The sequence below is a fragment of the Dipodomys merriami genome, unplaced genomic scaffold (genome assembly GCF_024711535.1).
Source record: "Dipodomys merriami isolate MVZ:Mamm:240054 unplaced genomic scaffold, mDipMer1.0.p SCAF_2, whole genome shotgun sequence".
NCBI classification, from domain to species: Eukaryota; Metazoa; Chordata; class Mammalia; order Rodentia; family Heteromyidae; genus Dipodomys; species Dipodomys merriami.
In genome coordinates this window covers 12,451,370-12,478,403 of record NW_027203381.1, presented here as the reverse complement: position 1 = coordinate 12,478,403, position 27,034 = coordinate 12,451,370, and the positions used below count along the sequence as shown (strand labels likewise).

Sequence of the window (27,034 nt, the reverse complement as noted above, 5' to 3'; positions counted from 1 at the left end):
CTCTCCTCCAGGCTCAGCAGGCTAAAGAAAAGCTTTGAGGGGAGGCGAAGGAGATCGGAGCATCGCCCCTTTCCCCAGATCGCAGCTGCCCAGAAACACAGCATCTTTCACCTAATCCTTCCTCGCTCGCACTCTAATCTCTCTCCCCAGCACCCCCCTTCTCTTCCCTCCCTCTCCTTGACGTTTGATTCCTGTAGCAAAGGAGGAAAAAAAGGCACCGAGCCGTCAGCCAAACCTGAAACGCGCGGCCACACCCCCTCCGTCTCCATTGGTAGCTACATTATGAAGGCCCACCCTCCTGGGAAGGCTCGGCTGGCGATTGGCCACTCGCGGCGCCCGTCCGGCGCGGCCCCGCCCCGGGTCCGGGAGGGTAGGTTGGCTGCCCCAGCGAGCGGCAGAGCCCTTCTGGACAGCTCCCGCTCACCCAAACAGAAGACGTCGGCGCCGGAGCGGGCTCGGACATGGCGAGGTGGCCGCGCGCCGGCCCGAGCGGCGGGGCCCGGTGATCCCTCCCTCCCTCCCCGCCCCTCCCCTCTCCCGCACGCACGCACACCCCGTCCGCCCCCACCCCGCCCCCACCCCGGGCGCGCCCGCCCGCCCGCCCGTCCGCCCGTCCGCCGGCAGCCCGGGGCACACACCCGCACGCGAGCTCCCCGGGCGCACAGCCACGCACTCCCGTGCCCGCCCCCGCTCCTGCGGCCGAGTCCCGCCACGCGCGCCTCGCCTGCCCGCCGGCCGCCCCCGCCGCCCCCGCCGCCCCCGGGCCCCGATGGACTGAATGAAGGCTGCCTACACCGCCTATCGATGCCTCACCAAAGACCTAGAAGGCTGCGCCATGAACCCGGAGCTGACAATGGAAAGTCTGGGCACTTTGCACGGGCCGGCCGGCGGCGGCAGCGGCGGGGGCGGCGGCGGGGGCGGCGGGGGCGGCGGCGGGGGCCCGGGCCATGAGCAGGAGCTGCTGGCCAGCCCCAGCCCCCACCACGCGGGCCGCGGCGCCGCGGGCTCGCTGCGGGGCCCGCCGCCCCCGCCGACCGCGCACCAGGAGCTGGGCACCGCGGCGGCGGCGGCGGCGGCGGCGGCCGCGGCGGCGTCGCGCTCGGCCATGGTCACCAGCATGGCCTCGATCCTGGACGGCAGCGACTACCGACCCGAGCTCTCCATCCCACTGCACCACGCCATGAGCATGTCCTGCGACTCGTCCCCGCCCGGCATGGGCATGAGCAACACCTACACGACGCTGACGCCGCTCCAGCCGCTGCCCCCCATCTCCACGGTCTCCGACAAGTTCCACCACCCGCACCCGCACCACCACCCGCATCACCACCACCACCACCACCACCACCAGCGCCTGTCGGGCAACGTCAGCGGCAGCTTCACCCTCATGCGCGACGAGCGCGGGCTCCCGGCCATGAACAACCTTTACAGCCCTTACAAGGAGATGCCCGGCATGAGCCAGAGCCTGTCCCCGCTGGCCGCCACGCCGCTGGGCAACGGGCTGGGCGGCCTCCACAACGCGCAGCAGAGCCTGCCCAACTACGGCCCGCCGGGCCACGACAAGATGCTCAGCCCCAACTTCGACGCGCACCAAACTGCCATGCTGACCCGAGGTGAGCAGCACCTGTCCCGAGGCCTGGGCACCCCGCCCGCGGCCATGATGTCGCATCTCAATGGCCTGCACCACCCGGGCCACGCTCAGTCCCACGGGCCGGTGCTGGCTCCCAGCCGCGAGCGGCCCCCGTCGTCCTCGTCCGGCTCGCAGGTGGCCACGTCGGGCCAACTGGAGGAGATCAACACCAAAGAGGTAGCCCAGCGCATCACGGCCGAGCTGAAACGCTACAGCATCCCCCAGGCCATCTTCGCCCAGAGGGTGCTGTGCCGCTCTCAGGGGACTCTCTCCGACCTGCTCCGGAACCCCAAACCCTGGAGTAAACTCAAATCCGGCAGGGAGACCTTTCGCAGGATGTGGAAGTGGCTGCAAGAGCCGGAGTTCCAGCGCATGTCCGCCTTACGCCTGGCAGGTAAGCCTCCCGAGGCCGGAGCTGCTTGGGGGTGGGGGAGAAGAAGGGAGAGGGGGGCGACCCCGAACCCGGCCTTTGCCGGAGAGGCGGCGTTTAGTTCTCTTCTACCTCCTGCACACTTCCCCCATGCTTCCATTTCCTCCTCGTCTCCCTCTTCTTTCTCTCTTTTAAAAAAAATTCTTCTTTCCCTCTCTCCTTGCCCCTTAGCTTTCGTGGAGATGGTCGCCCCCCACTCCATGCGCCCCTACGCTCGTGTGCCAACCTTTGCCCTCCCTTTCCTCCTTCCCCCCACCCCGTGTAGAACTGCTCTTTTACTCAAAACCGTGTGCACTTGAACTCTTTGATAACCCCGTTCGGTTTTCCAGGCTGCTTGGTCTCCCTAGATGGAGACACTTGAAGAGCTTTGGTTGTTTTGGTTTTTTTTTTTTCCTCCTTGGAAGGAGAAAAGGAAAAAAAAAAAAAAAAGAAACGCGCTCTCCGTTCCTCCTAGCCGCTCTGGCAGGCAAACTTCTTCGGTCTTTGGCTAGGAGGCACAGCCTTGCCCCTGCCAGGAACCGGCGCTCGGGGTGCAAACACCGCTTCCGGAGCCACCTCCGGCGTCGGTGGTGACGCCGGGACTTTCCGATCGAGCTTCACGGAAAGAGATGAGCCTGGACAGCTCCACCGCCGCTGCGCGTAGAAAGGGGAGCGGCAGGCTCCCGAGCGGTCGCTGGGGACTGGCCGAGGTTGGCCGGGACTCGGGAGAGGGTTGGGGAACTCGTTGGAATTGGTGCTGAGAAATGAAGATGCAGGTTCGTTCCTGCGTCTCGAGCGCGGGCGGTAAAGCTCCGCCTTTGCTCGAAGCGGACGGCGACCGTGCGCCGAGCGGGGCAGCGGGGAGAGCCGGCGGGCGGCGGGCGGCGGGCGGAAGGCGACGGGTCGACGCACGGGTTACATTGTTCTGGAGCGGGCTCGGCTCTTTGTGCCTCCTCTAGCGGCCGAGCCGCGAGGTACAACCCTCTATTGTTCTAGGAGCACGGAGAAGCCTCCTTTGGGCGGCGGGTGCCGGAGCCAGAGCGAACCGGGCTGCGGTGGCTGCGATTGGCACGCACTGGAGCGCTTTTGTGCGCGCAGACCCCGCGCGGCGCGCGTGGCGCCTGCTTTGCTCACAGCACGGAGCCCGGTGGGGGGGGAGCAAAGTGCCCAGACCCCCCCCCAGCACCACAGGAGGGACACATAATACCCCAGTGCTAGTCAGGATGGGAGACTCTTCATTGGGCAAGGGAGGGAGGGCGTCTCAGACGCGGCGATTTCGGCATTAGAAGAGTCCTTCTTGGTGGCATTGATTTGCATAGCGCGCGGATGTCGGGACGCAGCGGATTCCGAACCTCGGCGGTGTCCAGAGCGCTTCCGGAAGCTGCTAGCTCAAGTTCCCACTGCCGATTCCCAGGACTCCCCCCCAGCCTCCCAACACACACACACACACACACACACACACACACACACACACACACACACACACACACACACACACCGCGCTGAACCCGGCTCGTGGGGTGTACGCTACAGACTCCCCACAGGACTGGGGACTATGACAGGCAGTGCGTTCACTCAGGTTTTAGGGAGTGGGCGTTTCCCCTCCAACACCCCCTTCCTGAAGTCTTTTTGACTTCAGTGTCCATTCGGTAACTGGCTCTGGGGATGATGATCTAAAAAGGCAAAGGAAACAAGCTTCGCCTGCAAAGAGCTTTCCCAAACCGGTGGGCTCAGGATACGTTTGAGTGGACTTAGAAGTCTATCTTCTTTTCTTCTTTAGTTTACTCTTAATCTGCTCTTACAACCTCCCCCCCCTTCCCTCGTTGGTTCCTAGCAAAGATAAAGCAGTGAGAAGAGAGAGTGCAGGTGAGGAATAAGCTGGAGGCTTAATGACAGCTTCCATTATTAAAGCGCCTTTGTGTCACGTCCCCCTAAACGAGGCAGGACCCTCTCAGAAGGGCTCCCACACCGGCTGGCTTCCTGGAACACTTCAGGCCAGCAGGACCTTAGCAGCTGCTCTGGGGTACAGCTAAAAGACACAGTGACAAACTATTCTACTCCGGCCCCTCTTAGAGCGCTCATGCCTACCCTGCAAAGGACGCAGCTTTTTGAAAACTCTTGGCCTTCCGCCTGTGTAGATCTGAAAACTACATGGAAGCAATGGTCACCGATCAGCATCCTTCTGTTTTTTTGGCCATGGCCCCACGTCTGGCTGGGATGGTGAAGAGTGCCTGACCCTCTCTGGGAGCTCCAGGGATGACCCCTCAGGGGCAAGCCTGGGACTCTGGCCTGCCGGCCACCGAAGCCTCCCAGAAGGAGTGTGAATGCCTCCTCCCTCAGCTAGAAGTGCCTTAGAGGACAGGGCTCTGCTCAAGCATTCAGATGTGCGTCTGTTTTATTGCCCTAGTTTGAAAAGGAACAAGAGCTTTAGCCTTTTTATCTGGCCATTTTATCTGCAACTACAAGTGTGTTGAGTGGTTATTATTACATAGGAGGCTTTTCAGTTTGGGGTCAGTAGATCAGTCTCTTCAGACATGTAGAAGCTGGGACTAGTAAGTAGGTATTATGTGATCTGAAGCGCTAGGAGACAGGAGGGAAAAAATGGAGACGAAAAGGGAGGCCTTCTCTGGCCAAGAGTATTGATTGGAATCCCGGTGGAGGACGTGGAGGACTTGTGCCTTTTGAGTCCCACTAGTTAAACAACCCAGCTACTCCAAAGGGTGATTCCACTGGACTGTCAACCCTAACCGCCCCGCGGGGGCAACCACTCCCATCCTCGAGTCAGTGGCTTCTCTCCTACTCCTTTCCCTCTGGGTTTCTCCTCTAACTTTCTCACTCTTCTTCCTCCTCCCTCCCTTTTGTTCCCATTTGGGTCCCACTGGGTCCTGCAGAGGCCTTAGCAGCCCCCTTGGCCCCCCTGGCAAGAAGTCTGATTTGGACGCCAGCACACCTCACCCTTGGGCCAAGAATTATCCATCACCAGGAAGACAAGACCTTTCTGCCCCTTGCTTGCTCCCAGGCTCTCTGGTCTGCCAGGTCCAGGCCTGGTCAGATCCAGGTGAGGACGTGAAAGAGGGAGGGGAGGGGAGGGGAGAGATGCCAGGGGAAATCAGATTGCCCACATCTTAGACATCAGAGAAAGGAATCCCACTCTCCTTGGGTAAAGTTGATGAGCAGCAAGTGGGTGCCCCACCCAGCAGGTTCTACTCAGGAGTCCCCAGGCTAGACCCACAGGTCTGCTTTTACTTGCCTCCAAAGAAACAATAAGGGCCAGTTACCTTGGGTTTGAGCACACAAACAATCAAGCTTTGAGCGGTAGGGCCTTCGGTAATGCATAAATACACACAAGAGGGACTCTGAGAACTTAGTCAAGAACTGAACCTGTGCCTAATCGTAGAAGGGGGGGGAAGGGGTGCTCTCTGGCTGGAGATTCTTAATTTTTTCCTAACAGTGGAAAAGAGCAGGTCTTAGATTGCCGTCCCTGCCTACGTTTCTATCTCGGTGAGTCCCACTTCCCTGGTGGCCTGCCCTTAGTCTGCCCCCTGACTCCCCCTGTGGACAGATCCACCGTCTCCAGGCAGTAGTTCCAAGCAGCTGAGAACCACCACCGATTTCCAGCTAACTCAGTTCAGACGGCCAAAGGCCGGTAACCAACCCAGGATGTGTCTTGTCCGGCCTGGCACAGCCACCGTAGGGCACGTGTAGGTGGTGCCTAAGGCTGGGGAAGTTAGTCGCCATAGTGCTTAATGCCGGGGTAGTTGTAGCGTCTAAAGCCGGGGTGGTCGTTTGCATCGCGGCTCCCGCCAGGGTCTCAGAAGCGCATGTCTATCTCCTAAGGCGCAGGACATGCATGCGTGTGGATAAAGCAGGTTGCTTTATCCACTCCAAAACCACGCGGTTCTTTCCTTCTCAGTCACTCCCTCTTTCCCACCCAGCCTCCATCTCCTGCTTCTTGGGCTCTCTGCCCAACCTACCTGTACCCGAAGTTTAGTTCAAGATCTGGGTGGGCCCAAAAGGCTAAACGCAGCCCACACCGGTGCCGAACAGAGGGGATACGCCCGCCTTCTGGCTGATCGGGATTAATCATTGAAAAGCTCCGGACCGTCGAGTCCGGGTCCCGAAGGCCGTCTCCTGAATACCCAGTAGGGTGGGTAGGAGTGGGCCGAGGAGGCGGCACGCGAGGAGAGGGGGTGAAGCCAAGCGTGTGAGAAGTACCCCGCACCACCGGGCGCCTCGGACGCGCGCGCGCGAGTGGCGGGCGCACTTCTGTCTCCTCCAGGCTTCCCACCGTGTGGTTATGTCACTTTCTCAAACAAATGTGTATATGGAGGGAGATCGATGCTGATAATGTTTAGAAGATTAAAAGAGCATTAATGCTGGCAACAGTCACGTAAACGTGTGGACCCAGATTTCATTGATCTGGAACCTGATCCGGCGCGTTTCCAGTAAGCCGGTCGGCGCGCTCTTCCCAGCAGAGCGCTCGCCAGCGCCCGGGCTCCCGGCGCTCCAGCTGCGCCGCCTCGCCGCCCCGGGGGCCAGCCTCCTCGGGTCCGACCGCAGATCCTCCCCGGAGTGCACGCCAGCTCCCTCTCTTACCAGGGTCGACTCCTTCGGACCCTTCCCCCGCGCCACCGACACACACCTTCGCCCAGGCCCCCGGGTGCACAAATCTCTAGGCTGTTTCCCTCCCTGAAGACGCGGCACCGACATCCTCCCGGCTCTCCGGTTCTTGAGCAGCTGTCATTCTTAGATCGCTGGGGCCCGCACCTGGTCCCACAGCGTGGGCGGGCAGACACGACTGATATTAACACCATCGCCACCCGCCTCCGCCTCCTCCTTCCCACTTCCTCTTGTTCTTTTTTCTTTCATCGGGACTATCCCAGAGAGCCCTGTAGCTTGGGTTTCGAAATTCGAAGTCCGATGTGCCGCCGTGGTGGAAAATGACCGGGCTAAAGCTTAGCCCAGCTAAGTCACGCCTTAACACACAGTCGGTGAGTCTCCTCTCCACCCCGGCCTCGAATTCTGGCTCGCCAGACTTTGTAGGCAAATGCCATCGTTGGGCCCAGTTAAACACAGGCCCGGTGTCCACGAGCCTGAAGTGCAACCCTCCAGGAATGGGTAGCCGGGCTCTCCCAGCTAATTGGGTCAACTGGGGAACTATCTCGTCTCTTAGCGTGCAGGCCAGACTGTAGGGAAAGCAGACTGGAGAGGGTCCATGCCGCCCCTTCCCAGGAGCTAGTCAACCAGGAAATTATTTCTAGTTCCGGCCCTCTCAAGGGGCTCCGAGGCCCATAGCAGACAGGGGAATTTTCTCTGAGACACCCACATTGGTTAGAAAAGAAACCTTTTCTGCCTGTGAGGGAAACCCCAGCTCCTGATAGCACCCCCACTTGCCAGGTCTTGTCTTTTCTGAAGGGCATTGAAGCGAATTTTATAGCAGGGACAGAATGGGAATAAATTGTTTTTTTTTAATTGTAAACCCTTCCACTTGAAAAACTAAACTTTTCCCCTTTCAAGAGAAGGTCACATTCTGGTGAGATAGGAGTATTTTCTCACGTTCTCCATTCTGAGAAAAAAAAAAGGTGGGGGGATGGAAAGATGGGGAGAAATCTTGCATATTCTGCACAGATGGTTTTGTGGGGTTTTTTTTCCTTCTCAACAGTGGTTTTCTGTAAAGGAATTTCCCACCTTAGCTCTTTGTCAGAAAATGCCCTCTGCTTTCTCCCCCCAAAACGGTATGAGTGAGATCAAAGGGCCAGATACAGGCACTGAGGATGGTAGGTGATTCCTTTTGGTGTGGAAGGCAAGTGGCCCTCTCACCGCACACCTCATGTAAAGGACTTCTTGGCACTGGGAGGGGAGAGTGGGCCTTTGATGAGTGCTCTCCCTCCCCCTCCCCATGTTAGAATTCCTGGACATCCAGATTCTGCTGAAGGGTAGGAGGCCAACAGAGGATTGCCCCACACACCTCAGCATCCCTCCACTCTCCTGTTGAGCCACTTCCGCCCTGAAACATCAGGATCCTCTGGCAGCGTTCTAGGACTTCATTCTCAAGTTACCTCAGGGAGAAACCCTCCTCCTCCCCCTCTCAGTTTTCTTAACACATATTTCTAAAGGAAATCTAGCGGAATGGGGTTGGAGAACTCTCAGAAAGAAAATACTGAGCCCCCAATATCATGGCTAGTGGCTGGAGTTGGTAAAAACGGTCTTCATGAAAAGTGATCCCACTGGAGGTATCCCTGGAGAAATAAAAAAAACCTCCAAGGAAAATCAGAGAGATTTGCTCTCTGGGTTCTGGCCAAAGGAAGAAAATAAGGAGGGCATAAATAGAAGTAATTGCCCAGATACATGGCCCTGGGGAAGAGGGTGAAGATAAAGGTATCCTGGGCTTTTTAGACTTTTATCTTCAGACTCTGGGCTGTGCCTATCCTACATATTTTAGGAACCTCTTTCTTTTCTCTGGACCGAGGAAAGTTGCTTCTTTCAGGGGGATGGCACTTCTTGGGGAGCAAGGTGAGTCTATTATGAGAATGTTCTATAGACTTGGTGGTGCTATCAGACGCAGACCCAACCAGCTGGCCCAGCCAGGAGAGAGCATCACCGCTCCTCTTCACCCAGACTTCTCCTATCCAACCTCTGGCCTTTGGGGAAGATTTTTTGACATCCAAAACTTACCCATGCAAAGCAAGGGGTGATAAAAAGCACTAGGACTTTTGACTGCCTAACCCAGCCATCTGATGCCAAGACAGAAGACAAAGGGTGGGGTATGGAGGCATGCTGTGAACTGTGCAGTAGAGATTGTCTTGGTTGGGGAGCGGGAGTCCTAGCAGCTGTGGACATTTATTATGAAAAACTGTCCCACACAAGTTGTCCCAGAGGGCAGGGAGGATCTTTATTCCACCTTGGCACCTCTTTTACCATTTGAGGATTCATTACTCTTTCAATAGAAAGCAGACTTTGTTTGGGTTGGAAACACACCTTCGATGTAATTTAATCAGCACTGGACTTTGGCTCATGTAATCAAATATACATATACTTTCTCCTGCAGGAAGAAAAATAATTTCTCTGTAACTGCTATTGACTTGAAGTCATGTAATCTCTGGAAAGCATCACATTTTTTAAAGGGAAAGGCAAAATTAAGGGAGGAAAAATTCTCACTGGTTTGCCTTGTTATTATTAAGGGCCAGTTAACCACCTAAGAAAGGGTAGAAAAAGCACTCCTAGAGCTTAAATGCTCTCTCCCTCTCCAATTGCAGGTATTTTACTAGCACTTCCTCTGTGCAATCAGCTCCAAGATCTATATGGATAGGAAGCCAGGCTGACTAGTTCATTGGATCCCAGAATGTAGGCTGTATATTTATATTACTTTGACATCCTTAAAGGAAGACATTTTGGTGTTCTGTTTTGCTACCTTCTTTTGCAGAGGTCATAGGCAGCCAGCCTCTTCTTTTAAAAGTGCTTGGTAGCCATTGCCAGCTCCTTCTTTCCTGCACGAAAGCGTCACCCTGGAGCATGAAGCAGCTTGTCATCCTTCCATAACCCCCAAGGAAAGGCTCTGGGCTTTGCCCAATCTGAATCTGTTAGGGAATCTGTTGTAAACACAGATCCATTGATTTGCATTTGTCAGAGAGTAAAGTTAAACCAGTGAAAAGAGAAGCCCTTACCCTTTAATGCAGAGCCAGGGAAACCTTTCATATTGATCCTATTGATCCAACCTTTCCCTTTAAGGAAACCACATAGTTAAAGACCCCTCGTTCAATAGATTTACCCTTCGTGCTTATGATATTCCTTTAAGTGTTCTCATCTAGGATAGCTGGGCATTAAGCCCACACATTCCAAACCAAACAAAAATGAAAAGGGGGTGGGAGAAGAGGGAGTGTCAGGAGGCAGAATTGTGGGAAGTAAAGTTAAATAGAAATGAGTAATGACTTAGGGATGTTTTTCTCATTCTTCTAAGATGACATGCATGGATAAAGACCAAATAGCTGTATGTAGTCTGCTCCCCCCATTTCTCCTTTCTCTCCCTCTCTTTCCTTTTCTACCCCACAAAGAAAACTCAGTTCATATGCATAGACTAACAATGCCATAGGAACACCATTTTCTTTCCTTTTAAAAACTCTTATTGTAAAGGTGATATACGGAAGGGTTATGGTCACATAACAGTGTCAGCCTCTCTCTTATTTGCTCCCAGTTTTTCCCCTCCCTCCCCACCACATTGTATAGTTCATTTCCAACATAGTGTGTAGTGAGTACCACTGTTGAATTGAGGAACACCATTTTCTACTGTAAAAATTATTTCAATCAAGACGTGAATTTGGTTCATTTAAGCTGGTTCACTAAACAGCAGTGATACTGCTAGGAAATCTCTGAGGTCAGTTGTAGAAAACCAGGAATTGTCCCTAGAAACACAACAATTTGAACTCTACATATGCACATGACCTCTGGTGTCCCAAGGGAGAGAGGGCCTGTGGTGCTAGCTGTGCATTCTGATGGAAGTGGGTAGATGCTAGTCCAGGGCTGAGAACAGGTGTAAATGGAACAGGAGTTTCTAAATGTTGCTTAGTGTTCCTCTTGCAGATTTGAAAAATCAAAGTCTTCTTTGTTTGTAGAGCTACTGACAGGATCTGTTTCATTTCTTTCCTGAGCCTTCTTTGCTCTGTAAATACCATCCATGATGTGATGTGGTCCACTCTCCCCCCATCTCACCCCTCTACACAATACATGAGCTATTCCTAATTGAATATCTCTTGGGTTGTTTGGGGACATTCATGTTTGTTTTTATGTGATTGAAAAATATTAATGATTCCTTAGGTGAGCTAATGTATTTATCTGCGGAGCGGGTTCAGAGGGCAGAGTTCAGCTATGGTTCAGGTTAATTGAACAGGAAGCAGTGAGCTCTCCAGCCTGTGCTGACCAAGAGACCAGTCCCTTAAAATATCACACTCAGCAAATACACAATTTCACTGTCCTTAACCTGGAGTCTAATGTAAGAGGCCAAGATCAACTTGGATTGCTTGTTTAAAAACCCAAAGCAAAGCCCAGCAACTGCAACAAAACCCTCCAGTCCCCCTCAGGGAAGAAGAGTTTTCTCATTGGCTAATTGCTTTATTGGTAGCTCTGACCTGCAGAGCAGCTGCAGGGGCTTGGATGAAGGTTTAGGCTTCGGAATAATGTGCTCCATTAGAACAGGGCAAGGCATTTTTTTGTTTACTCAATTGGAGCTTCCTGCAAAGTGCTATTAACCCCAGCCCAACTGTGAGTGTGCGGCAAAAGCCAAAGGTCACGCCAGTCAGTCTGTAGGTACAGCCAGCTCTGCTTTATCCTGCTGGCACTGCCCTCCTGGGGGTTGGCCCCAGCAGAGCCTTGACCAAAGCAGGCAGTTGCACAATTTGTTTATATTTCCCAACTGCTGAATCATGTTATTGATGATTAAACAGTTTTGATCTGAGTACCATCAATCACACCAAAAAAAAAAAAAAAGTCCGTTTCACTGACCCTGTCTTTTCTATTTGTGTTCCCTGCTTTACTGTGCATTACAGTAAGTAAAACCTGTGCACACAGTGCTTTTAGCAAGAATATAGTCTGGATAAGTACTTGGACCAAGAGGAAGACAGATCTCCAAACATGGTAGGAGTGGAGGAGCTGGAAGGAGGTGCTGGACAGATGGAAGGTTCAAAGAAGAGCTGGGGCAATAATACAGACCTCCAGATACCAGCACTTTCCCAGTGCTGGTATCGTGCCACCTGCTGGGAGTCTCTGAACTGCAATCAGCCCAGTACCTCCCACGAGGTCCTCCTTCCTTCATGTTACTCCTAGTATTTCTTTTCTTCTACCTCTTGATGGTCAACCGTGCAAACACTGCCTTCCAGATAGATCATAAGGGGCTTTTTCCTAATCCTTTGGACTTTTCTCTCTCCTAGTTCATTGCTAAGGAAAAACTAGTTGATAAGTTCTGTCATAAATGAGGTGGTTCACCCCCTGCTCTTGCTAACATGTGACAGTGTCCTGTGTAGTTGGGAGATGTTTGGGAGGAGAAGCAGAAAAGGCAAGAAATATATGTGGGAAAGAAAAGGAGAATGGTTCTATGGAGGAGGGCAAAGAGGCCTGTGTGCTTGGAAAAGCTAAACTATAGCACAAAAGAGAGAGGATAGGAAAGACAGAGAGGCCATTGAGAAAGAGCTATACCAAATCAGCCAGCTCAAGGTAAGCTCTGGGAAAAGTGAACCAGCCATTTATATTTGCCAAGGAGGGAGAACAGAGCCCAGGTGTGGAGCTGGCGGGTAGCGCTGTGGACAGCAACTGTTTCCCTGACTAGCTTTACATCCATTGCTACCCCTGTCAGCCCAAAGCCTGCTGGTGGGTTGCTGGCTCTGTGAAGTGGCGCCATTTTCAGCACCACGAACAGCACCATGGAGCATCCTCAAGAGAAGGGAGATGGCCCGGGTACTGGAATTCAGTATTGTCTGGAAGAGGATCGGTCACCCCAGTCCTGCAGATTCCATTTCCCCAAGAAGAACAGAGCTTCGTATTTTCCTTCCTGCTTTCTTAGATTTTCTGTGTGAGATCAGTGATAATAAGAGTGTAGAGGCTGGGTGAGAAGACAAAAGATGCTTAAGGAAGAAAGAGCAAGATCTCTGGTGTGGGGCAGAGAAACTGAGCTCTGTCCTTGTTTCTGCCTTTTGTAGACACCATCTGCCACTGTAGCTAAAAATTTAGTGATTCCTTTCAATTTTTGCTGCCTTTATGCACACCCACCACCACCTATACAGACATGGGTATATATACACAAAAACACATACATATAGCACATATATACAAATCTTCTGTTTCCCACCACCGTGGTCTTCATTTACAACACTCTCATGAAGTTAGCAGTAGTATCGCAGAATATCTCTGCCTCATATAAAACTAGAAACTAGGTTTGATTGCTGGAGAGTTATTGATTGTGTGTATTTCTTTAAGAAGCCCCTCATCCTCACTACTGCTCCCTCCCTCCCCCTTGCCTCAAAGAACTAGGGAATGTTGAGTCACTTTCCCCAGGCTTCACAATGGAGTCAGAAGGCCCTGGCCAGAGCGAAAGCTGACTTGCTGCACTGACCCCTGGCTCTGGCCTTTGTCAATCACTAACTCCGCTTTATTTGTATTTTTGTTCCAGAGAAAAGAGGCAGGTGTGTCCTTGTGGTCAATGATTGGGGGCAGCTCACATCTCTTTGCAAATGACCCTTGACTTCTGAAAGCTAATGAAAATGTAAAACTTTTGCTTTTTTTTTTTTTAAGGAACTTCATTTCAGACCCTGTCTGTTGCTAAGGGGCTCTCAGGAAGGTGTAGCCTAGAAACAGGAAAGCAAAGGGTCTGATGATTGAGATTTCCTGTCTTGGGACAATTCATCTTTGAACTCCAAGTGGCTCTTGTGTGAAAAGAGGGAAAATGTAGTCATAAATAATGTAAATTTGGTAGAGCATTCATAGCCAGTGTTGACAAAAGACTTTCTGTGGGTTTGAACACCTAAAATTTCTCTTAAAATGAGCAGGAAAATATCCGAATCCAACCCCAAAACTGGTTTTGTGTATTCAGTAAGTTCTGACAAAAGTAGTTTCTTTAAGCTCTGTCATGTTGAATTTGCAGACTTGCATTTCTAAGTAGTTGTTGAATTACACTAGCAAAATCTTTTCCAGTAAAACATGGATTTGACAGTTAAGTAAAGCCTTTAAAAATACTTTATGTGATTCACTGTATTTTTTAAAAATAAGGCATTACACGCTGCAAGAATATGCTCTAAATTTTTCTTCCTAGTGAACACAGTATGGTGGTGGTGATATGTGTATGTGTGTGTGTGTGTGAACATGTGTACACTGGCTAGTCCAGGAGCTTGAACTCAGAGCCTGGGTGCTGTCCCAGAGCTTTCTTGCTCAAAGCCAGTAACTGGAGCCTCAGCTCCACTTCCAGCTTTGTTTGTGGTTAATTGGAAGTAATAATCTCATAGACTTTCCTGCCCAGGTTAACTTTTAAGTGCAGTCCTCCAATCTCAGCCTCCTGAGTAACTAGGATTACAGGCATGAGCCTACCAGATCCTAGCTTCAGTGTGGTTTTTAAAGGAGATTTTGACAGGACTGCTATGTAACCAAAATCAATTCTGTAGTCTTTGAGTTTAAATACTTTAAAACATGTGAAGCTGTTTTATTTTCATGCAAGTGAGTGTCCTAGATTTTCACTTAAGAGATAATAGAAAGTAATACATTATCTTGGATAGAGCTCCTTCTAACATCATATCAAAGTTCAGTACAGCTCACACTCAAAGTGTAAGAGTAAATTCTTATTCAGCTCTAGGGTCTGACATCCTCACCCTTTCTCCATTTTTCTGAAGAGGAAGTGCTGATCTTTCTTTTGAAGGCTCAATCCTCTACTTGTTCTGGGCCCCTGCCTCTCCTACCTTCTCAGGATTCCATCCTTTACTTATCACCTCTTTTTTCCCATTAGTTTCTTCCCATCAACATTTTTTGTGCTCTAGTCTCTCCTATGTGGTTTTTTTTTCTTTTTAAAGAACATCCTCTCAAGCTACAGATCAATTTCAAAGGGAGTCTTCAGTGGAGTTGTCTTATCCAAAGTTTCAGATGATCAGTAGTGAGGCAAAGGTTGTGAAATGACAACCATTGGACACCCATGCCCTGTTGCCTCTAGTCCTCCAAGGCTACTGGCCCCAATTAGGCAGCTCTCCTTGTTACTCTGTCCATGTACATCCTTATGGTCACGTCCATATCTTTACTTATCTGTTCTTCCTGTCTGGAGTGCTTCATCTCTTTCTCTCTATTCTTCCTGGCTTTCTCTGTATAGCCTTCCTAGTTGAGTATGGTTCTTTCTTTCCGCTCCCTTTCTTGAACACCAGCTATATATCTCTGGTCTAAACTAAATAGTATAGCTTTTGTGTATGTGCCAGTCCTGGGGCTTGAATTCAGGGCCTGGGTACTGTCCCTGAGCTTTCTTGCTTATGGCTAGTGTTATACCATTTGAGCCACATCTTTGTTTTTTTTGTTTTGTTTTTTTGGGTGGTTAATTAGAGATGAGAGATCATGAACTTTATACTATGATCCACAGATCCTAGCCTCCTGAGTAGCTAGGGTTTCAGGCATGAGCCACCAGGGCTCAGTTAATAGTATAGCTTTAAAACACTTCATGTAATTCTCTCCAGGTGTCTTCTGGGCTTTCGAAGAAGCATAGCATATTCTTGTCCTTCTCTCTGCTGATGTCGCATGGTCAAACTCATGAAGGCAGTTTTTCTCCAAGTGAGTTGATTGTAGATGCAGAATCTTTTGTTATTCTGGGAGGAGTAGGTTGTGCGTGTTTATTTGTACCTGTCATTGTTTTCTAGCTTCTCTTTTAAAGTGGGTATTCTTTTCTGAAAATGATTTGTCCTTAAATATTGGAAATACTTGCTTACATAATAAAAATGGATTCCAGTGATAACCTGAACTTAGACATAAACTGAATTCGGAGAAACACTATAGTGGCTTGGTTAATAGCCAACTCTGTTCTGCCTCATCTAAAGCTGAGAACGTCATTCACTTCAGAGCAATTGAGCCAGCAATCTGATCAGCAAAGCAGTGGAACTGCTTTCCTCTTATATATAATTTTAATTATCAGTACAGAAAATTTACACTTCACTGGCCATTACTTAATATCCTGCAGATTTATAGATTGGTGTTAACTTCAATTTACCTGAAAAAAAATTTATCTGGACCAGATATGGTGGTGCATACTTGTAATCTCAACTACGTGGGAAGTGTAGAGAGGAGGATCATAGTCCTAGGCCAACTCTGTAATAAAATAAGAGACTTTATCTAAAAAAAAAAAAAAGCATACTTGGGAGGCTGAGATCAGAAAAAAATGGTTCAAGGCTAGTATAGGCAGAAAAAAAAAAAAAAGAAATTTCCGGTCACCGGTTTCAGCCAATAGCTGAGAATGGTTGGGATACTCCTATCATCTCAGCTTCAACAAAAAATGATAGAGTTGCTGTCCAGGAACAGGCCTGGGCAGGAAGGTGAGACTCTCTCAAAAATAACTAGGGGAAAAAAAAACTATAGGCATTGCTCACCAAGAAGCCCTGAGTTCAAGTCCCTACACCCCCAAAGAATGACAAGAACAAAACAGGTAAGCCAAAAAAGGCTAAGGTTGTAGTTCAAGTGGTAGATGCTGGCGTTGTGTGAGTTCAAACTCTTAATACTGTCCCCAGAATTTCCAAAGGTCACATTTTAAAATGTACTCTCCTTTTTTCATTTTTTTTATCTTTCAATAAATATACGACAAGAATGACTTGAGATGTTTCAGACTCTATCGTTCAAATGTTTTAGAGGACTAAAGTTCTACTGACCCAGTACAGACCTAAATGGTTAAGGAAAAAAAGCTTTTTCCCATTAGATTTCACTGAATTTTAAAGATCCTAGTGAATAAATCCTCCTTTTCATTTACAATATTTGTATGGGATTAAATATGGATGGATATTCCTATTTCCTCAAGTTTAGTGAGAAACTGACACTAATTGCTTGCTATACATCCCAGGCTGAAAGAATATATTGTCTTGTGATATTTTATCCTTTTTATGGTTAGGCCTTGACATTTATATTATAGGAGTAAAAACCCATGAAGAGAAGCCATGTGGATAGAATATAGTGAGAAAATTAGAACATTGCAAATGTTTTGTGTTTGGATTCCTTTTCTGAATACCCCACTGTGCTTCATGATAACTAGGTGTTCATGGTAAGCAAATGACTTGAGAGACTGTCGTTTGTGGGCCTTGCATGGTCAAAACAAATTTCTTTTGATACTGGGGCAGACAGGGACAGCACTGGGCAGATTCTACTCTCAAGGGCCTTAGACCCTACTGGGGGTAGTGTTAGAAGCCATCTTCTTCTCTGGCTAATGCAGGGCCATCCCTTGCACCAAAGGCCATACTTGCTTTTCTCTTATCTGCCTAGTACCTCCATCTCCTCCTCCACCATGCCATCCTCCCAAGAAAAGCTAAGGGACTAAGAGGATCAGCACTTCCAAGGCACATCCCTCTCTAAGCCATTTCCACCCCAAACCTCAAATTCAGGTTTCCATAGGCAAAGTCTGAAAGTCAGTTAAAAGGGCAGGGTGGGAAGTAGGTAGGAGATTGGGTTGGAATGAGAAGGGAAGAAAATGCATCATATAGATAGGTAGACTTGACTACCATAAGCAATTCCAATTCAGGAATATAAGTATTCTGCCTCTTCTGAGCTTCACAAATCCTGAGATATTGAAGGTCCCTTTCTGAAATGAGGGAAGAACCTCAAGCTAAGAGAGGAAGTCTAAGAGGGTTCTGAGACCTGTGTGTGTGTGTGTGTGTGTGTGTGTGTGTGCGCGCGCGCACGCGCGCGCGCGGGTGTGTGTGCGTGCATGTGTATATAACCAGATCTCCCCCCCTCTCTTTCCCTCCCTCCTTTCCTTTCCCAGACTCCTAGGAAGTGATTGGAGGGCAGCAATCCTCATTCTCTTCTTCCTCCTCCTCTTTCCTCACCCTCTTTCTCTTCCTCTCCCTTTCTCCCTCCCACCTCTCCTTCAGCTGGTCTTACAGACAGGCTTAGGTATATTCTAACTCTCCACTGACTAGCTCTAACTTCACCTCTGAGTCTGTTTCCTCCTTTACAAACTGGGAATCATATGTCCACCTTGGAAAGCATATGACACAATAGTCAGCACCCAGTGAACACACAAGATGAAATGACCTTCCTCCCATGAACACAGCTCTAGTGTCAGAGGAGAGGCCCTTCTGGGCCTACCCTGTCTGCCGCCTGGCATGTATTATAAACCAGGCTTTCATTTTAAACTTTCAAATCTCCTTCCACTGCAGTCATCACTAAACACCTAAGAACCAAAGTCCCCGTCTTAGCTCCCCCAACGAAGAAGTTGAGATGTTCAATTCAGATGTCAGTTCTTCTACATATCAACAAAATCCAAACCATGCAGATGTTGTATAGGATTTGGCCATTGAAGACAGATATGATTTAGAGCTGATATCAAAAAGATTTGCTCATTTGTGACACTACCAAAGTCCTAAATTACGGTTTACTTGGTGTTTAAGCCCCAGGTGCTACATCTGGGCCATGCTTTTTTTTTTTAGTCTCATAAGCAGTGTTTAAAAAAAAAATACTTGATTCTCCATTTTGTCTTGATTCTCTATTCAGGCATAACAAGATGCCTCCCATTAGTGAGTAGGCCCAGATAATGTGTTCATTTGCATCTTCTTCTCTACCTCTGTCCTAATGGCCAGCTACACCAAGGGCTACTTGAGCTGATTTATATGGATCTCAGTTCCTCTCATTCGTGCATACTTAATTCAGAGAGGTGATCACATTGATTTCCAAGGCCTGGCACTAACATAGATATCTCAGCTGCTCTAACTACATTGTCTGGCAAGGAAAAACATTTTAAACATTTCGAAGCAATTTTGATGGACATTTCATTGTGTTCTATATTACTTACCTAATTGAATTTCCTTCACTTCAAGGTCTGTTTAAAATTAAATTGAGAAATATTTTTGAGTTCCAATGGGCAGATAACTTTGTTTGGCTGGATTTGTTCTGCATATATATGAAATGGCATCCTATGAATCAATACACAGAGTTTACACCTCCCTCTATGGGAGGAAAAGCCACCCCTGTTATTCATAACAAGCTGCCACTGGTTATTAAGCTTGTTCACCCAGTTATTCCATAAAAATCTTTGTGTTTTGTGCCTGAAGTTTGGCAGGCTGATTCTTTAAAATGCTGAGCATTGAGAACGAAATTCATTCCTTTCCTGGATTGACTTAGAATCATGGAAATCCTAACGTACAAGTTCACAGCCCCAGCTGTGCAGCTCAGGCAGCCAGCTTTTTTTGAGGGGGGAGGGGCATACAGAAGTCTGATTTGCATGGGTAAGGGGAGAGGATTTTCACTTGGATTTGAAAGCAAATAGGAGAAGTTGTCAGAGGTTAATTCCTTTATGGAAGAGACTTGAGTTCCAATGTTTTGAATCTTTAGAAAGAAGGCTTAGAGCAAATCCTTCTCTCTTCTATCCACCCTGCTATCAGTAACCTCCTGCTTCATCCTGGTTCTCATTGAGACAACCATCCCATTAATTCCACAGCAAGGGACTCTGATGCTAGAGATAAAATGGAGGGCTGGGAATATTGCTTAGTGGTACAGTACTTGGCTAGCATGCATGAAGCCCTAGGTTTGATTCCTCAGTACCACATAAACAGAAAAAGTGGCAGTGTGGCTTTAGCCTTGAGCACAGAGAGGGCTCAGGGACAGAGCCCAGACCCTGAAAAAAAAAAAAAATATATATATAATGGGAGAGGTGTTATTCCATAAGCACTATTTTATAGTTTGTTTTCTTTTTAAAGTCATTATTGTGTATATGTGTGTACATGCACCCATCAATACTAGGACTTGAACTCAGAGTGTTCCATCCTTGTTTACTTTTTTAGCTCAAGACTGGTGCTCTACCACTTGGACCATGTCTCACTTCTGGCTTTTTGCTGGTCAATTAGCGACAAAAGTATCTCAAACATATTTGCTCAGGCTGTCTTCCCATGTTAAGCCTCAGATCTTAGCCACCTGAGTAGCTAGAATTACAGGTGTGAGCCCCTGGCACTCAGCTGATTTTGTATTTACAAATATGCTATCCCACAAAACTGCTTTGGGTTGCATTGTTAATTAGTGTTTAAACATTTTGAAATTTCTGAGAATCTTTTAAGAGCTGTGAGGCTCTTCAAGATTTAGCTTGTTTATTTTGGTGTCTCAAATAATGGTAGGTACACCTGAAGGTTATTGTAAGCCTTGGATAAGTAAATGCATGTAGGTGCTTATTATGTGGCAAGTGCTTGTGAATTTAGCTGGTGCTATTATTACTCGTAGGTTTTTGACTTGACCTTTTCTGGAGGAAGATCTCAGCAGGAGACTAGGGTTGCTTTGCATAGTGTCTGGGAACATGATCCTTGGAGTCAGACAGATGCAGTTTGTGAGCCACTGTTTATTAGCTCTGTGACCTCAGGAGAGGTTGACCTCAGAGAGTACCCGCTCCTTTCCCTGGCTGGTGTACAGATTTAATGAGATGCCAAAGGATATCTCATCTCTCATCAGCATGGTTTGCATGCCACCCCACCTTCAGTGGTGGAATTGATGATGAGCAAAATTCCCAGACTCTACATTGGTCACTGGATATCATCTTTGCAGACTTGTCAGATGTGCATCACAAGTATTCAGTCCCTACTGGCCACTCTCCTTTGAAGACTCATAAGAGTTATGGGCCTTCTTCTAAACGCGTGCATAGAACCTAGAAGCCTGCTGTGCACATAGTAAGTTCCTACTGAATCCTTACTCTTTGTCCATGGAAGTAAGGTACATGTTGAGCAAACAATCTACATTTCGTAGCGTTTTATGTCTGGAAACTGTCGCTGAACCAGCAAGTTTCTCCTGTCCGTATCCAGCATTACAGGTTTGAGAGGGCAGGTATCCTATCAGAAGCTATTTTCATGGACATTCAGGTGATCCTGTGGTTATAGGTTCTTATGCAATGTCTGTTTTGGTCTCAACGTAAATGGGCCCTATCTTTTTCTTATATCCCCCAAATCCATTCCATGTGTCTTTCATCCCATTCCTTGAAGGGATTGCTGGTTTGGCTCATACCAGTGACTTTGTTTCCAAATCCAAAAACCTTAACATGAAAAGAAAACTCAGACAGCCCAGCTGTTGTTTTGCTGAAGCAACAAACCACTTGCTAATAAAAAATTTTGAAGCCAAAGCCTCTGAGTTGTCAACATGCCAGTCTATTTAAACAATCTCCAGTATCCTTTCCTGACCCCAAATTACTCCCCAGCATTAATTGTCCTCGTGGTTTCATGGCCACATTATTTCATATTCATTAGTGTTTTCATGAAAAATTATAACACTAATTAGAGCATCTTCCAGTTAATTCACTTGGTGATTCATTACTCTTCCTCTCTTGGTGTTCTGCATGTGGTCATCCTAGAAAAAGCATCCAAGGGGTAATTGCAGCTCTGTTCCCTGAGTGATCATCTAATGCTATTAGTTCTGATCTCAGGCTGCTCTGATGGGATCCAGTTACAGCTGCAGGGAGGGAGGAGGCCCACAGCTAGAACCAGTGCTCAGGACACAGTCCAGGGCAGCCGAGAGGAGCAGATTCTTAAAGAGGAGGAAGTTGAAGATGAGGGGAGGAGCTGTGAAATAAGAGCATCATATGATCATCTTCTGTGATGTGAGATGAAGACAAGTGGAGCCATATCTGCTCTGGGAACTCAGATACAGGAGAGTAAGGAAGATGAATTCTCCATTTCAACAGATGTGGGGCCAGGCATTGAGTGGCCCATTGGACACTTGGCTCCTTCTTAGAGCTCTAACATCAAGTTCTCTCAATTAAAAGTTTATTTGATCCATTGCATTGGCTGCTATCAAAAAGAATAGGACGCAGGCTGGGAAGGTGGCTCAGTGATAGAGTGCTTGCCTTGCATGCCTGAGGCCCTGGGTTCGATTCCTCAGCACCACATAAGCAAAAAGAAAAAAAAGTCAGAAGTGGCACTGTGGCTCAAGTGGTAGAGCGCTAGCCTTGAGCTGAAGAGCTGAGGGACAGCGCCCAGGCCCAGAGTTCAGGCCCCACAACCGAACCCCCTCCCCAAAAAAAGAATAGGACGCGAGTACTGGTGAAGATGTAGGGAAATCGGAACCTGTGCACTGTTGCTGGGATGTTAGATGGAATAGCTGCTGTGGAAACCATTCGGCTTTTCGTCAAAATTTTAAATCAGATCATTTGATCTAGAAATATCATGTCTTGGTATGGGCCAAAAGCAAGGTCTAAAAAAGATATTTGTACACATACCTATGGTTATGACAGCAGAATTTGTGTCCCTCAAGAGTAGAATAGAGAAACAAAATGTGCTTACATGCATATATGCATAGGAATATTGTTCACCAGGGGCTGGTGGCTCATGCTGTCATCCTAGCGACTCAGGAGGCTGAGATATGAGGGTTGTAGTTTGAAGTGAGCCCAAGCAGCAAAGTCTGTGGGACTCTTATTTCTAATTAAGTACCAAAAAAGCCAGAAGTACTAACCTTGAGCAAGTGCCTAGGCCTGACCAAGTTCAAGCTCCAGGACCAGCACACACACACAGTAAAAGGAAGAACTTTGTAATACATGTGATAGTATCTTACAGTATCTTTTTCTTTCTTTCCTTCCCCCCCTTTTTTGTGGTACTGTGGTTTGAACTCAGGAGCTTCAACTGGGCAGGTGCTCTACCACTGGAGCCATTACTACTCCCATCCTACCTACCATACATACTACAATAGGGATGAACCTGGAGCATATTAAAGTGGAATAAGCTGGTCACTATAAACAATTAGAGCCTGTGACTTCATTTTAGAATAGTCAGCCTAACGGATACAAAGTAGAATGGCTAAAGGAAAGGAAATTAGAGTTGTTGTTTAATGGGCACAGTGTTTCAGTTCTACAATGTGAAATTTTTCTGTTTTTAGTTAAGATGAGAATTGAGCTTGATGGTGCATGTCTGTAATCCCAGCACTCAGAAGGCTGAGGCAGAAGGATGGAGAGTTGGAAGCCAGCTTGGGCTACACAGTCCTAAGCCAAGCTGGAGCTATTGTGAGATATTGGTGAGATATTGTCTCAAAGAAAAAAAAAAAAAAAGGTTGAGATGAAAACCTTTACACTGTGCATTTGCCACAGATTCAAAACAACATGAAAAGATTGTCACAGTGTAATGCATGCTCAATATTTCTAAATTGGAGAAGAGAAAACAAAAATGTTCTGCTACTCAAAGACAACTACATTAATAATATTGCCTTTGTTAATTGTTTTTAGTAGTACTGGAGTTTGAAATCAAGGCCTTGAACTTGCTAGGCTACCCTGTACTACCACACATACAGCCTAGCTTTTTGCTAGTTAGTTTGGAAATGGAGTCTAAGTGAACTTTTCTGCCCAGGCTGATCTCGAACCATCATCCTCCAGATCTCAAACTCCTGAGTAGCTAGGATAACAGGCCTGAGTCACCACACCTTACTTGAAATTGTTTTTAATTACTTACATAAGACACAGAATATTCAGCCTGTAAAAATGAAAACAACAGCTGGGCGCCAGTGGTTCATGCCTGTAATCCTAGCTACTCAGGAGGCTGAGATCTGAGGATTGTGGTTTAGCCAGCCTGGGCTGAAAAGCCCATTTGAGACTCTTATCCTCAATTAGCGACTCAAAAACCAGAAGTGGCTCTGTGGCTTAAAGTGATAGAGCACTAGCCTTGGGCAAAAGAGCTCAGGGACAGCGCTCAGGCCCTGAGTTAAGCCTCATAGCTGACAAAAATAAAATAAAATAAAAATGTTAATGATCGGGATAAATGTTCCCTTTGCTTACCCCCTTGAATCCAAGTTTCCACCCCTTTCTTTTGGTTTTGGTTTTGTTATTGTTATTGTTGTTCTGGTCCAAGGACTTGAACTCAGGGTCTCTGCACTTTCCCTGCTTTTTTTTTTTTCTCTATCAATTGAGCCATAGCTCCACTTGTGAATTTTTTCGGTAGTTTATTGGAGATAAGAATCTCACAGGGCTAGGAAGGTGGCTTAGTGGTAGAGTGCTTGCCTAGCATGCATGAAGTCCTGGGTTTGATTCCTCAGTACCACATAAACAGAAAAAGCCAGAAATGGTGCTGTGGCTCAAGTGGTAGAGCGCTAGCCTGGAGCAAAAGAAGCTCAGAGACAGTGGCCAGGCCCTGAGTTCATGCCCCCGGACTGGCAAAAAAAAAAAAAAAAAAAAAGAATCTCACAGACTTTGCTCCCCAGATTGGCTTCAAATCAGGATCCTCATATCTTAGCCCTCTGAGAAGCTAGAATTATAGGCGTGAGCCACCAGGGCCTGGCTCTTCACTACTTTCTAACACTCTACCACTTGAGCTATACTTCCAGCCCTTTTATTTAAAACTTGTTTTTGGGTTTTTTTTTTTTTGAGAAAATGTCCTGCTATCTATGCTCAGGCTGGCTTTAAAAGCTTCTGTCTTCTGGGTAGCTAGAATTACAGGCAACCACCACCATATGTAGCTTGTATTTCCTAGTTCTTAACATTCAGCTAAGTACCCTTAATGACTGTATTTTGCTGTCTTTAACTTAAAAAAAAAAATGCTACCCACTTGGTGTTTATTTCTTCATGTTGGGCTTTGTTTTTTCCCAACATCCATGCTGATATATGTTGATGCATGTCATAGTAGTTTCCTTTTTCATAGCTGTTCATTCTTTTTTTCTTTAATTTTTTTGGGGGTCCGGTCATGGGGCCTGAACTCTGGGCCTGGGCGCTGTCCCTCAGCTCTTCAGCTCAAGGCTAGCGCTCTACCACTTGAGCCGCAACGCCACTTCTGGCTTTTTTCTTTTTGCTTATGTGGTGCTGAGGAATCGAACCCAGGGCCTCAGGCATGCAAGGCAAGCGCTCTACCACTGAGCCACCTTCCCAGCCCATAGCTGTTCATTCTATTCCATTACCAGTGTGCCCTGATAAATCCATTCTCTTGCTGAAGGGCATGGGGCTGTCTTGGCTTTGATGACAAACAGCTGCTCTGCACATTCTGGCACAAGTACTTATAATGTACATGTACCTTTTTGTAGGTTTCCTTAGTTTGTGTTCTCTTGGAAACAGGCCGGAAGTGAAGACTTAGGTACAGCTAGATTATTTGAAAGATGATTCTAAGAAAACACTAGTAGATGAGTGGAGAAGCCAAGCAGAGCTCAGTCAGAGTTGCTTTAGCCAGCACCTTCCCAGTGTGGCAGTTTGTGCTTCTGCCTGTGGGGTAACTGGGACACTCCAAAGACAACACACCCGAATTGGTGTCCCAGCACAAGAACAAGGGGGCTAGGGTATTTGTCTGTCAGCTCCAATCATTCACTGATGGAGAAATGTGCTGGAGTGGACAGTATTTCCCTGGGCATCTTGGACATTTCTCCCTGTGGCCAGGGCAGGGTCTGGACGGGGCTTGGAGGTGCTGGTGGTTGGAAGTGGGGCCAGCGTTGAGTGCAGTGGTGGAAGCCAAGGTCATGCGTATTGGCACATGCCACCATCTTCTACAAGGGAGTCTGCCCAGGAGCAGAATGTCTTGATCACAAGGCACAAAGATGTTCAACCTTACAGATATTGCCTAGCAGCTTCCCAACCTGCTGTACCAACTTGTACCCTGATAGCAGCCCAGGAGGCTTTCTGCTAGAGTCATGTCCTTGCCCACTCTTCAGACTTTATGCCAATGCCACTCGGGTAGGGGACTGTTGCTTTAATTTGTCTTGGATTGCTAATAATATTGAGCATTTTTTTGATGTAATTATTGGAAATTCAGATTTCTTCTTCTGCGAAGTGCCAATCCCAGTCTTTCACATTAGGATGTCGGCAATTTTCTTATTGATTTCCAATAGATATCATGTACTCTGGCTTCATGTCCTTTGCCAATCACATGTGGCAAATATCCAAGGCAAATATCCTTTTCACCCTCCTCACTGTCTTTGATAAATAGAAGCTCTTCATTTTAACGGGCCTTAATGCATAAATCTTTTTTTACCTGTGGCTTGGTATGTGTTTTGAATTTTAAGAGAACTTTCCCAGGATATTACCCCGTGCTACTTTTCTGAATGTTTTCTTGTTCACCATTGACATTACTATCTGCGACCCATGCACCACGTAGTTTTTGTGTATGATATGAAGTAGAAGCCAAGCATTACATCACACCATCCAGCCAGTCAGCTGACTCCACTCTTAGGAAGAATGTGGAGATAGAAGTTTCCCCAGGCTCCGCACCACTGACTTTGTCATGAAATCAAGTGTTCACATGCTCTGTCCCAGTACGATGCCCTCGTAGCCTTATTGAAGACCTCGATACTTGATAGAGTCAGGCCTCTCATATAATAACTTCACTGAGAGAAGAGGGAGAATGATGGAAGGGGTGATCCTGATCAAGATGCATTATACTCATAAATTGACACAGTGAATCAAAGCCCCTTTGTACTACTTCAAGATAATTCTTTAAAAATTTTAAAGAATAAGTCCATTGTTCTTGGTCTTCACATACCCATATGAATTTCAAAATCAGCTCATTAAATTCCAAAGACTGGAAGGAAGGAAGGAAGGAAGGAAGGAAGGAAGGAAGGAAGGAAGGAAGGAAGGAAGGAAGGAAGGAAGGAAGGAAGGAAGGAAGGAAGAAGAGAAGGAAGGAAGGAAGGAAAGGAGATAATCCATGGGGATTCTGAGGAAAAATTACATTACATCTATAGATCGATATGAAAAGAATTAAATTCTTTATAGTACTGTCTTCCAGTCTATTAATCTTTAGCTATTCCATGATTTCTCCAACAAAGTATTAAAAAGTTTATTCTGTCAAAAAACTTGCACACTTACTGTTAAATATATTTTATATCCTTGATGTTTTAAGTACAAATATTTATATTTATATGGTACTATATACATATAAGTACAAACTTACATATATATACAAACATAAATGTTTATAAATATCATAATTATAAATTATTAGTTACATAAATAATAATTTTACCTTTTATTTGTTATATCAAAAGACTATTGATTTTTTGTTTACTGATTATGAATCTAGGAAAACTTATTACATTTTATATTTTATTCTAACATTTTTATCTGTGTGTTCACTTGGATTTTTCTATGTACACATAATCAATATTGATTTTTTATGTTTGGTAACTGGCCACATTGCTGAGCTTCCTGATTACTTCTAATTTGTCTTGAAAGCTCTCAGGTTTTCTAAGTTAAGAATAAAACAATCATATTAGTGTATAATTATGAAGGTTCTGTTTCTGACTGGAGAAACAATATAGAATAGCTGCGAAGTGGAAGGAGTCTGGAGTTGGACTACCCAAATCCCAGCTTTATCATTTACTATGAAACTCAACTGGTTGGTTGAATTCTTTATACCTTGCTA

General features: G+C 47.2%; 1 protein-coding gene across 1 annotated transcript in view; it reads left to right on the top strand.

Moving 5' to 3' along the window:
* The first annotated feature begins 762 nt into the window (after positions 1-762).
* Positions 763-27,034, top strand: part of Onecut2 (one cut homeobox 2) — a 39,682-nt gene continuing 13,410 nt past the window's right edge. The window contains exon 1 of the mRNA XM_070029064.1: positions 763-2,021. Coding sequence (XP_069885165.1) covers positions 779-2,021 — 1,243 coding nt within the window. The 5' untranslated portion in view covers positions 763-778. The remainder of the gene's footprint in view (positions 2,022-27,034) is intronic.